Source organism: Chiloscyllium punctatum, chromosome 3, assembly GCF_047496795.1.
Source record: "Chiloscyllium punctatum isolate Juve2018m chromosome 3, sChiPun1.3, whole genome shotgun sequence".
In the NCBI taxonomy this organism is placed as follows: domain Eukaryota; kingdom Metazoa; phylum Chordata; class Chondrichthyes; order Orectolobiformes; family Hemiscylliidae; genus Chiloscyllium; species Chiloscyllium punctatum.
The window spans coordinates 156792092-156805559 of record NC_092741.1 but is presented as its reverse complement, the minus strand read 5'-3'; the positions used below and the strand labels follow the sequence as shown (position 1 = coordinate 156805559).

General features: G+C 38.6%; 1 protein-coding gene across 10 annotated transcripts in view; it reads left to right on the top strand.

Moving 5' to 3' along the window:
- agbl5 (AGBL carboxypeptidase 5) overlaps window positions 1-13468 on the top strand; it is a 126092-nt gene that overhangs the window by 68590 nt on the left and 44034 nt on the right. For 5 of the 10 annotated variants that reach the window (XR_011955316.1, XM_072562863.1, XM_072562890.1 and 2 more), the window contains 2 exons: window positions 4490-4696; window positions 5188-5217. The exons of 1 other annotated variant lie outside the window; for it this stretch is intronic. Coding sequence is in view for 7 of the 9 variants with exons in the window: in XM_072562863.1 (XP_072418964.1) it covers window positions 4490-4696; window positions 5188-5217 (237 nt within the window). In the remaining 2 variants the exon portion in view is untranslated. Of the gene's footprint in view, window positions 1-4489; window positions 5218-11355; window positions 11455-11979; window positions 13431-13468 lie in introns of those variants that run through there. 4 more of the 10 variants (XM_072562904.1, XM_072562922.1, XR_011955317.1 and 1 more) reach the window with 4 other exon arrangements.

Sequence of the window (13468 nt, the reverse complement as noted above, 5' to 3'; positions counted from 1 at the left end):
GGAGGCTGGTACAATTGCAACATTTAAGAGGCATTTGGATGGGTATATGAATAAGAAGGGTTTGGAGGGATATGGGCTGGGTGATGGCAGGTGGGACTAGATTAGGTTGGGATGTCTGGTCGGCATGGACTGGTTGGACCGAAGGGTCTGTTTCCATGCTGTACATCTCTATGACTCTGACGTCAGTGATGGGCAAATTATTGGAAAGGGTTCTAAGATTTAGGATTTATAATTATTTGGAAAAGCATAAGTTTGATTAGGGATAGTCAGCATGGCTTTGAGAGGGCTAAGTCTTGCCTCACAAGCCTTGTTGAATTCTTTTGAGGATGTGACAAAATATATTGTTGAAGGTAGAGCAGTGGTTGTGGCATACATGTATTTTAGTAAGGCATTTGATAAGGTTCCCCATGGTAGGCTCATTCAGCAAGTAAGGAGGCATGGGAGACGGAGATTTGGCTATCTGGATACAAAATTGGCTGGCTCATAGAATACTTAGGGTGGTGGTAGATGAAGAGTATTCAGCCTGTAGCTTGGTGACCAGTGGTGTTCCATAGGGTTCAGTTCTGGGACTTCTGCTCTTTGTGATTTTTATAAATGATTTGGATGAGAAAGTGGAAGGGTGGGTTATTAAGTTTGCCAATGACATGAATGTTGGCAGAGTTGTGGACAGTGTAGAGGGCTGTTGTAGGTTGTAACGGGACATTGACAGGATGTAGAACTGGGCTGAAAGGTAGCAGATGGAGTTCAACCTGGAAAAGTGTGAAGTGATTCATTTTGGAAGCTCAAATTTGAATGCAGAGGATTCTTGGCAGTGTCGTGGAACAGAGGGATGTTGGAGTCTACATCTATAGATCCCTCAAAGTTGCCACCAAGTTGATGGGTTGTTAAGAAGGTGTATGATGTGTTGGCTTTCATTAGTCGTGGGATTGAGTTCAAGAGCCACAAAGTTATGCTGCAGCTCTGTAAAGCCCTGATTAGACCACACTTAGAATGTTTGTGTTCAGTTCTGGTCGCCTCTTTATAGCTTCCACATCTTTCCTTTAGAGAGGGTGCAGAGGAGATTTATCAGGATGCTGCCTGGACTGGAGGGATTGTCTTATGAAGGAAGGTTCAGGGAGCTAGGGCTTTTCTCATTGGAGCGAAGAAGGATGAGAGGTGACTTGGTAGAGGTGTGAGTTGAGAATGTGTTGCTGGGAAAGCACAGTAGGTCAGGCAGCATCCGAGGAGCAGGAGAATCGACATTTCAGGCAAAAGCCCTTCATCAGACATTCCTCATGAAAGGCTTTTGCCCGAAACATCGGTTCTCCTGCTCCTCGGATGCTGACTGACCTGCTGTGCTTTCACAGCAACACTCTTTCGACTCTGATCACCAGCATCTGCAGTCCTCACTTTCTCCTCCTTGATAGAGGTGTGAGAGGCATAGAGTAGATAGCCAGAGACTTTTTCCCAGGGTGGAATTTTCTGTCACGCGGGGGCATAATTTTAAGGTGATTGTAGAAGGTTTAGAGGAGATGTCAGAGGTAGGTTCTTTACAGAGTGGTGGGTGCATGGGTTGCACTTCTAGCAGTGGTAATAGAGTCAGACACAGTAGGGATACTAAAGCACTCTTGGATAGGCACATGGATGATAGTAAATTGAAGGGCCTGCAGGTTAATTTGATCTTAAGAGTAGGATAAAAGGTCGGTACAAAATCGAGGGCTGAAGGGCTTGTACTGTGCTGTACTGTTCTATGTTCTATTGCCCGTCACTTATCATTGTTTAGAAGGTGGTGGTGAGCTAACATGTTGCTATCTCCATGGCAATGTCTCAGCCAGAGTCAAGCGGAGTAGAAGTTGTTGTAATTGTTTGAAACGTATTCATCTCACGATCTCACGTCTTTTCCTGCTTATGGTAAGTCTATAAGCTTCAAGAAAGGGTGTCATGGCACAGTGGCAATGCCCCTATATCTGGGCCAGAAGGTCTTAGTTCAAATTCCACCTGACCTGGAAGTCAGGTCTAAATGTGTTAATTACAGCAATGATGAGCTTCAGCAACATCCGACCTTTAAACAATATTCAAGTCTGTACTACCAAGTGACAGTTAAGGACTTGGTCTAGTGTCGATCTTTTTCCAGACATGACTGGCAACACATGACGAAAAAGTTATAAAAGGGCAATTCAGTGTCAGAACAAATTCACTGCTCCTTTATTAGCCAACAATATATTTGTGTAGACTAAGTTGTTACAAAATTTTCCCTAAATTTCTAACATAAATCTAAAGTGCCAGAGTAACTCAGCAGGTCTAGCAGCATAAAGAGCTGGAATCAGAGTTATCATTGAGTCCAATATGACTATTCTTCAGAATTTAGAGCCCCTAAATAACTAGGGTTATTTACACACCAGGAAACAAACATGATCATATACAATTAAAGCACCCCTTGCTCTTCAAAACTTAGGGAGCAAGTGCTCCCTAAACAATGTCCACATTTGTGTTGTGCATTTCCCTGAGAATATCTGTTCCCAATTTATGCTCCATAGTACCTGCCTAATAGCATTGTAGTTCCCCCTACCCCAATTAAAACTTTCCCATATCGTCGTCTGCTCTCTATCTCCATGACTAGTAAAGGTCAGGACTATAATAAATGCCCACATCCCTTCAGTGAATACTAGAAAGATACTGATAAGCTCCTGAGTAAAGAACACATGTACCTATGAATATATATTTGTTATTTCTAGCAAGCAAGTAAGCCATGTTATAAACATGATTGTTATAAATTGGTTGTTACTGTAGCAGTACAGTCTCTAACAATGTCAAGTGGGAATTTCAGTTTTGAAGCGATTCCAGGTGGTGCTTGCTACCCAGTTAATGGCTGCTCAAATCAAACAGTTTGACTTGTGTCACTTTGAATAAATATCAAAATGATTTCGTTCTCATTTCCTGCTTTCAAGTTGTTACTTCCATGATTTGTCAATGTGTCTGAGATAAAGCAGAAATTTGCCCGTTCTTGGGAAGAGACTGAGCCTGATCATAGTTATTTTTGGAAAGCAGGAAGGAAAGATCTCGTCATTAAAGGTACAGTACTTGGTTGAATGCATGATTTGGAGATACCGGTGTTGGACTGGGGTGTACAAAGTTAAAAATCACACAACACCAGGTTATAGTCCAACAGGTTTATTTGGAAGCACTAGCTTCCGGAGCGCCGCTCCTTTATCAGGTGAATGAAGGAACGGCGCTGTGAAAGCTAGTGCTTCCAATTAAACCTGTTGGAATATAACCTGGTGTTGTGTGGTTGAATGTAGATTGTGAGTGAAAGTTTACGGAAATTATTCTGTTTCTTAACCAAGTACAGATAAGTAAAGCTTCTTGCTAGTCTGTGTATTGTCTGTTTAAAGAAAATTGTTTTTGCACAATTACCATGGATTCGAAAGTGCAACGATATATGTCCATTTCATGTAATGCGACGTGGAGAAAATAAACTAAAACTGAGCTAGCTCAGTTTATCCTTCTTCAGAATCACTGGTAGAACAATTTTTTGTTTTTCTGTTATGATTAACAAGCTACTAATTCAGTAATGCCAATTCTGTTTATGAAATAAAATTGTCTGCACTGCAGCAAAAACAGAAATTGCTGGGGAAACTCAGCACTTCTGGAAGTACTTGCATTGCAACTGGTTTCAAAGCATCAGTGCTATTGATTGTGAGTAGTTTAAACATGTATGTCAAGCTAATATATTTAAGTGGCAGAGACTTAATTGACAGCTCAGGATTTTTAGTATTGTAATCATCCTGTCTGAGAAAACTAGAGAAAAATATCTTTTTGTGGAGTGAAGAAGAGATCATTGACACTCAGTTTTATTCTGAAGCTAAACATCTAATACCAACATTAAAAAAAAATGAAAGACTATAAATTGGTTTCTTTGAAGGACATTTATGGCTGTTTGCATTGTGTTTATTTGTTACCTCCTGATCTGATTTTGAGTATCATACTCTGGAATCCTTCAGATGCATGTTTAAGTACAAGCTTTATTTTGGTACCTTCTTAAAAAGAGTCATACTGCAGTTCTGAAGAAGTCATACTAGTATCAAACATTAACTGTTTCTCTCTCCACAGATGCTGCTAGACCTGCTGAGTTTCTTCAACATTCTCTGATTCCATCATCCACAATATCCTTCAATCAGCTTGTCATCCTCAAGAATAGTTTATATGTGTAACAATTAGTGTCTTAACAAAAGGTTGTCAGAAGTATGCAACAAACAGACTAAGTTAGAGGTTATGACAGTTGAGTAATTCAAGTGTTTTTATGATAATTTGTGAAACCTTTCAACTTGAAAGCCAGGCAAAATAATTATCTAAATTAATACATTTCTGGAGAGAAACAGAAGGCTTATTTGTGGCAAGCACTGTCTACTCCGATAAATGAAGTAAACATTACACAATTGTTTCAGGTTGAACTTGTGTATGAAATTTCTTAGTTCGTTAATTTTGAAGCCTTTGTGTTTTGTTTATATAGAAACTAAAGCACAGGAGAAGCGTCGACAGCATCAGGCTGTATTGCGAGCAGCAGCAGTCAACAGTCCCAGCATTCAGCATAGCTCTCCAGCCCATCGGTACATGCAGTGTCCTACATCTGTCTCCCTCAACTTCTCTAAAGACCCATCCCAAGTCCAGCCTTCCCACTTAAGGCCTTGCTCTCTTCCAACCTCCTTCAAAGTTGCAGGTTTGTATGCAATCGAAACTTCAAGCATTTCCAAGTTTTATCCATCTCTAAAATCCATGTCCAAGCCAAACTTGTTGAACAAAGCCTTAAGCAAACACTTTTCACCTTTGCTTCACCCCAGCCTATCTTCTCTGGGGTTTCTGGGTGAAAGAAACAGCATTTTGGGATCTTCATATGACATCAGTAGCCAACAAAAGAGGGAAACTCAGAGCTGAGGAAAAAATTTGGCTAACCAAAAGAAAATAAATAACTTGATCTTTTCATTGTGAAAAGAACTATTCCAAAAGAGAGAGGCCAAGATGATTTCCATTGTTATGAGGGTTTCCTAGTATAACATTTAATTATCATTCAGCTTCACAACCTGATGATAAAACAATTCAGTCATGAAGTACAATACTAAACTTATCTCTCAGTTTTTCGTTTTGGATCATTAACACTAATTGAGAACAATATTCCATGAAAGTAACTATTGTGTTTTTCATTATTGACAGAATTCCAACAAACAAACATAAGCGAAAGAGGTAATATATCACCCTGTAAAAGAAATTGTTCTTCTTTTGTGATTTTGCATGCATTAATTTCTGTTTCAATGAACCAAATCAGAAAAGCTTTGGAAGTAGTTGTAATTTTTCTTCAAATACACCTAAGTGTTGAAAATTTAATTTTACCAATGAGAGCATAATAATTTGCTTACAGGTTTCAATATTATCAGGAATTAGATTACATTAGAATTAGAGCATTTCATCAAGACAGAAAATTACGCAGATTTATTTGCTGGTATTAAGTTGCATGTTTTTTATATCCGTTTCCTTATGAACAATTCTTGCCCTAATGATTGACTTATCACCACCTGGATTTTTTCAGGTGGAGGTGGCCCTAACGTTGGACTGGAATGCTGGGCCAACCCCCTCTCAACCATATTGGTAAGCCTCAGTTGATCTTCAGGTCCATCTTGGAGGCAATTCTGTTATTATCCTGTCCCTTTAAAGAGCAAGATCCTGCTTCTAAGAGTTGCAAGTTAATCAAAAGGCCAGCAGCTCTTCAGTCCCAGCTGGACTGCTGGGAATGATTGCCATTGGTGGGACTGCAAGTAACTGAACAATACAGTGATAAATACTGTACACAGGAACAATATATGAAGCTTTGAGCATTTCTGGCATCAGTCAAATGAGCACTGGTAAGGGGGAGGTGGGGCTTGGAAGGACAGAGTGAGTTGCCACAGAATCCTTTTGTAGCCTGCAGTGCCTGAATCAGGAGAAACCCCTCCCCCACCAAAAAAAAAACTGCCAAACGGCTAAGGAATGGGGGAATGGGGCCTCGAATTGGTCAAAAGTGGACAGAGTTGGCCTCTGGAAGGGGGAGTCATGTTCTCATCACTGACGGACTCCCTTGGTGGCAATAGGGTATCAGGCACTCCACCACACTGCTGCTTGTTCTGATTCATATCTCATCCCTCAGGTCCAATAACATTCCACCTACAGTGTGTATGATTGACACAAAAAAGTTAGTAAGTTTAAACTCCTAGACACGCCGTCTACCAAATCCAAGTGTTAATGTTCTCATCAATGATTTTTGTTTCTATTTCCTTCAATCCTGTCCTTGAAACAGTTCCATAACTGGCCGTGTTATTCACCTTGTATCTCTATCCATTGTTATGTTCTATATGTGACATAAGAGACCCAAGTGTGGTACAAGCTATGATCTGACCCTGTGCCAGTATTCATCCACATTTCCATCAGGGTACCATGTTTTTGGCATTAGAAAGTTGAGGTCCATTGTCATGCCTTCTATCAACCCAAACCAGTATAACCAATTTAACATAGACCAAGAACAAAAGCTGGGGCCTTTCTGACATCTGTCTTACTGACCCCACCTTATCTTGTATTTAATTACTGATTGAATACATAGATGATAATTTTTGAAGTCACACTTTATCAGTAGTGCCAGATTGATTTCTGTTTTGCCATGTTTCCCAGTTGTAAGTATTGATTAATGTGTGCCACCATTCCACTGGATTATCATTGATAACATCTCTGCTTAGATGTGACCTTTAAAGTATTTGAGGTGGTGTTCATGTGGCAGAACATGTTGGAGCAGCATATAATTGCGTATTATATTCACTAAAGTTTGCATTTTAGTTCATGGCTCTGTGAGGTTGACTAAATGGAAACGAAACCCTATCTGCATGGGAAAGCCACTGCAATGAGACAGGAAGTTATTGGTATCAAAATAAATGTTTTTGATGGTCTTTGTATACTTGGCCTTTGCTCCCCCTACTTATAGAAGGGTCTTGGAGCCTAATGAGAAGGAATCAGTCATATTTGGAGAAATGAGTGGAAAAAAAAATTCATTCTTTTGTACATTGCTGGTAGCCTGCTTAAATACACCGTAATTTGTTACTATTAAAACAATACAAGAATATAGTCCAATGTAGCTATGTAGGTTGGTGAAAGTTTAGTCTCAGGATGATTTCATGACAGTCATTGTCAAATTCTTTAATTTTCTTTCTAGCATTCTTAGATATGGAAGTTGTGAGCAAGGATTTAGAGGGTTTCCAATGTAATTCCTTTATTTCAAAAGGGAGAAACCAAGTGGCTACAGACCAGTCAAGCTGTGTGTGTAGTGTGTAAGCTTTTGATTAACCGAATGTCAGATTATCCGAACAAGATCGCAAGGTCCTGGTGCTTGACTTACTATGTTATCTGGCATTCGATTAACAGAACAAAATACTCCCCGCCCATGTATTTTGGATAATCGAGGTTCCTTTCAATTGCATTTCTCCCTTTCTCTCTACTTTTATCTCACTCTCTCTTTAATCTTCCTGTCTCCAAAAAGGATTCAGACTTTGGTATGGCAAGTCAACTAAATGTGTGTTGCTGTCAAAAATGGAAGTGGGCGGCATGGTGGCACAGTGGTTAGCAGTGCTGCCTCACAGCGCCAAAGATCCGGATTCAATTCCCGCCTCAGGCGACTGACTGTGTGGAGTTTGCACATTCTCCCTGTGTCTGTGTGGGTTTGCTCCGGGTGCTCTGGTTTCCTCCGACAGTCCAAAGATGTGCAAGTTAGGTGAATTGGCCATGCTAAATTGACCGTAGTGTTAGGTGAAGGGGTAAATGTAGGAGAGTGAGTATGGGTGGGTTGCGCTTCGGTGGGTCGGTGTCGACTTGTTGGGCCGAAGGGCCTGTTTCCACACTGTAAGTAATCTAATCTAATCTAACTGATCATGAATATTTGAAATGGATGTAGACAGTTCAGTAGATTCAGCAGGTAGATATGTCAGGTGAAATTTGTATGTGCAGCAAGATGCAATATATTTTGGGAATAAGGTTAAAATTCAGAAAGGAGAAAGTAGTATGACTTTGATTAAGATACAAACATTTTAAAAACAAATATAGAATTCAAAACTTCAAAGAGTACAAAAGCAAAGGAACTCTAAAAGGAAAGTTGCTCAATACTTAAAAAGTGTTAAAATGATATAGGGATGTGGCAGTGATGACAAAGGCCACAATGAACTAAATTATGTCCTTCGATGCTGTAGAATACCAATTCATGAAAGTGGGAAACCATATGCAAGTTTTGCAAATATGAAGTTTTTAATTTCCCTTTTTCAAGTTTTGCAACTGAAACTGCACACCCTTTCAATCTCTATACTAGTCTATAATTTTAGAGGCAATAGAACACTTGCATAAGAAAAACCATATCAAGTGTTAAGATTTTCTTTGAGTTGTATGACAACTGGTTGAGCACATTGGTGGACTGTCTACTTTTATGTGGATCATTTAGACTTCAATGGAAAAGCCGATTGAAAGCTAATTGGAGTAGTCTGGTGAGAAAGCTCCAGCCTAATTTTCTCTCCTGTTCTGTGGGGGTGTGCCTGGCATTCAGTCACTGCTGCACAATTGGGAACATTCTAATATGTTCTAGCAGTTGCTTATTATAGCCACCAGGAAAATCAAAATGGTAGCCTATCATTCCACCTCTCATCCTTACACAATTGTGAGTCGTGCAATGTGTTAAAGCACATGGGTTTGATTCAATTTCATCTACTTTGCCTTGGGCTCTGTGATAGAGTTGTTGCCTCTGAGTCAGAAGGCTGTGGGTTCAACCTTCACAACAGCACAAAAGCACTTTATCTGGGCTGACACTTTAGTGAAATAGGTAAAAACAAGGACTGCAGATGCTGGAAACCAGAGTCACGATTAGAGTGGTGCTGGAAAAGCACAGCAGGTCAGGCAGCATCCGAGGAATGTTTTGCTGTCATTTGGAAAAGAGGTTAAAGAATGTGTTTGTCTTCTCTAATGAACTTTAAAGCTGCTGTAATGTTTTCGAAGAGCAATTGATTTCTCCCCATTTCCTCATCAACAACTATCCCTTAACCAGTGAAGCAGTTCTGGTGGCTTGTGTGTAATCAGTCATACTACTATATACAAATTGGTTGTCACATTTATTTGCACTACTGTATTTTGAATATACTTCAAACACACTTGGCTATGAAATGCTTAGGGATGAGATCATGAAACAGCAGGAGCTGCCCACAACATTTGATGGGTAAATGGAAAGTTGGTTTATTTCTGGCCTTTGTTATGTGGATCATTTGGGCAATGAGGGTTGCTTGGGAATTGGTCACTGGTACTATCTTGGACACATGTGAGAACTATTTAGAAGTATGTAAGTCAAAAAGTCATGTAATTGCATTAATTATTTTTTGTTCAGTGTTAGTAAAGCTATAAAATAATCTGCGAGGAGAAAGTGAGGACTGCAGATGCTGGAGATCAGAGCTGAAAATATGTTGCTGGAAAAGCGCAGCAGGTCAGGCAGCATCCAAGGAGCAGGAGAATCGACGTTTCGGGCATAAGCCCTTCTTCTGAAGAAGAACTTATGCCCGAAACGTCGATTCTCCTGCTCCTTGGATGCTGCCTGACCTGCTGCGCTTTTCCAGCAACACATTTTCAGGTATAAAATAATCTGGCCAGAATTAACTTTCCATTTAGATTTTAAATCAAATTCACATTGTACTTTTTGAAGCTTAATTTTTAAAGCCTTCAAATTTGAAAGTAATGTACAAACAGTAACGAAAAGATTACTTCACATGTTATATTTGCATGCTTCAGCAATAAAATCTTCAAAACGCAGCAGCATATATATGACTGATCAGCTCAAGTGCCCTTGTATAATTTCCATCAGCCTCCTTGATTGATAGAATATTATAAAATGGGAAAGAACATATAATGAAAGATTAATTCATTGTTAATTTAATGTGATGCATAATCGGGAACCCAGCAACATGATTTGCACATTACAAATGCCAGAATTACTTCACTTCATATTTCAAACATGACTAATGTAGTCTCGTTATTATAATGTATGACTGATAAATCTTCCCTTTCTCTAACTTAACAAGTTTCATTAGGCAGTTAGGCTATTTACTTATCCAGTATTTACGAACCAAGAAACAATTGAGCTGTGTCAGTTACATGATCATATTGAAAACCTTATGAATTTAATTTGATGTATTTGTAAAATCAAGCTTAAATGCACCTGGTATAGAGTAGAAATGAATTCCTTATACCAAGTACCATCCTTGCTTGGAGGTCCAAGGTGGCAAAAGAGATTGTTTAGGACAAGGCAGTAAAGGTTTACACTATTTAATATGGTCGGTATGCTATAATTGTGGAAATACTACGTCAATAAGAGTCTAAAACTTTAGTTACAATCGCATAGTGATGGATGAGTGATTGCTGTAAAGTTATTTTTTAGCTCTAGATCACCTGAGTGAACCCAGAGTTGAAAAAACTGTTTCTTAGTGCCAGCTTACTATAAATTTATTTGAATCGTTAAATGAAGACGACTATGGAAACTGGGAGTATCCAAAAAAATTAAGTACTTTTTTTTCAAAGTAGAATTTAGTCTAAAATGGAATAGATTGAACAAAAACCTTCCTTTTTCTTTTGGAATGAGCAAACCAAATCAATTAAGGGTGAAAGGACATTCAAAATCAGCAATCAATAACAGCTTATGATTTTCTAACAAGCTGGAAATGTAAATACTTATGCCAAACACAGTTGAATCATTTTCATTTAATTGTTATCTTACACTGTGGCGATGGTGTCATGAATTGAGAAAAGGTTGTCATCGAAGTTTCAGGTTAACGTCACTGGAACCTGTAAGCAAATATAATTAATGTTTGAAATTACGTTTTCCAAACAAAATATTGAGTACGGTCTAATTAATTTATGAATAAGACTTATTTATTATGAATTAATTATGATTAGCAAGTTGTCTGAGAGTTACTTCATCGGCCTAGTTAAAGGTTGGCTAAATTCCAGGGGCCATATTCGTGTGCTTTTACTTTTGCTCGGCATAAAGAGAAAATGCTTGATGTAATTTTTTTGATTCTTGCGATTAACCAGCTAAATTGGGCAGCAGAGTATTTTGTTGTTCATGTACTTTGCTGTGTCCTTATACCTTGGATTTGGTGCAAAGTCTTTTGAAAGAAGCCCCATTCTCACCTGTTTAATCCTTTTAGATCACATATCGCACTTTTATTTGATTAGGTTTTTTCAAAGATTTTGAACAAAAAGTATTTGGTTCACTGACTTAATTTTGTATAAGATATTGTATTGTGATACTAAATGCGTATGCCTTACATTGCATTATAGCATTGGAAAAACCTGTAAAGCAAGGAAGTGGAAGGCAGTTGTGAAATGTACTCTGTATAAAAATTGTCACTTCAATAAAAACATTTCAATACTCACTTATATACGTTTGGCTGGGGAATCAGTTATTGTTTGAGGCTGATGCTAACAGTCCAATAACAATTTCAATGTTGAACTATAGGAGTCAAGACAGTTACTTTTTATCTTGGCATGAAATAATAATCAAATTTATTCAGTTTGTCTCATTTTATTCTGCTTAACATATCTCATTCGGTTAGGAGGTTATAGGAAGAGTACGTTCTTATCTTTTGTCACATTGCACTTTACATTTGTATTACTTTGTGCTACTTGTTTTTGTTGACAAATAACCAATCACATTTCTAAGCAATTGTTTGCACTTTGAACGGAAAAGTGAAGAATGGGACCATATTCATGACCTCTGAATTTTAACATTGGCATTGAAAATTTGTCATGTGTTAGTGGTTGTCATTTGACTGAACAGTAGGCTAGAACAGTAAGTGGACTGAATTGAAATAATCCGAATTAATATGTTTCTTTTGTCCAAATAAAAATGATGAATGGAAGAAATTATATTAATAGTTTTGGTATTCCCAAAATTTGTTTCAGTAGCTGCAGCAGAAATGGAACTGAATCAACAAATACTGATTGCACATCATAAACTATATCTCCCTCCAGTGCGGGGTAGATCCATACTCAAGATCGTGAAAATACTTTTGAATAGAATTTTAGCATTTCTTCACCGTTAAGATGCATGTGTATTTGGCAGTAATTTAGTACTGCTACTGGGTAGCTCATGAACATTTTGGAGAAATTATCTTATTTAGGATTTTGACCAGAATTGAATTAATTCTCCATTCTGATCTTCCAAGCATATGTTTTTCTTATTGAAATTGTCCCTGTAAATTTCTAACAGCTCACCATTACCTCTGTGATGTTGTGCTCCTTTGACAAGGTTATTCTGTCCTTAGTTTTTTTTTTGTTCTGCTCGGACCTTTTATTCTTTTTCTTTCTTCATGCTTTTAATCATAATTCAAACAGTTTCATTTTTTTCTCTTTTCCTTTTGCCTCTAACTCAAGCTGTTTTATTCTTAATTGAATTTTCGCCATCTTGAAAGATTCTGACGGTGTTTACAGCAAATTTAAATGCTGAGCTATTGCTGTAATTATCTCTCCTTTCTTCACGAAAGGAGGCAGCTCCAGCTTGACTGCCAATTCCAGCAGCTTTTCCTTGTTCATCTTTGGAAAGCCTTCAAAGTCACTTTCCACCCCCAGAAAATTCTTAGTGACTGAAAGAGCCATTACTACACCAGCACTGTTTAAACCAACCGAATTCAACACCCAAAGCAAAGACACCGACACCTGCCACACGCTGCCTTTGACTCCAACGGCACTAATCTCAATTTGGAACTATAGAACAAATCCCACAAGGAGCCTCTAATTTAATATGACCAGGCCAGACCCCCTCAAAACATTTCAAGAAGCTAGCTCAGACACTAAATTTTCTAGTTGTTTTAAGCAAGTGAGAAGTGTATGTACCAAGAGTGATGCAGCTGGACCAACCACTTGGTTTTAATCAAAGCAATTTATTTATACATAAACAAAAGAAAACAGAATATAGAATAACATAACTTATCTGAAAACCCAATTGACTCTATCACAACTTAATGATGCTGTTTCAAATACTTGCAAATCCCCATAAACACCCCTTGGCAAAAAAGATAAAATCAAATTCAGGTTCTCACAGGAGAGATGTCCAAGAGAGAGAGAGAGAGGATCAGCATGGAGCTGCTTCTTTTGGTCCAGCAGCTTCTCTGGGTCTCTAGCTAAGACTCGATCAGCAGCTGCAAAACAGCCAGACTTTTGAAAACCAAAACAAACCAGAGAAAAGCTGAGTTGGGCAAACTGGCCACTCCCATTTCATTGTACAAGTCTTTTTAAAAAAACTTGAAAGCCATTTTCCTGAGGCAGTATGTGTTGGCTATAATCAAATTGGCCCTAAAGCCCATACGAACCAGACACATCGGAACCTCTGTGTTTATGATCCCTCTCGGAGGGGTGGGGGGGGGTGGGGGGGTGGGGGGAGAAACAAACACCA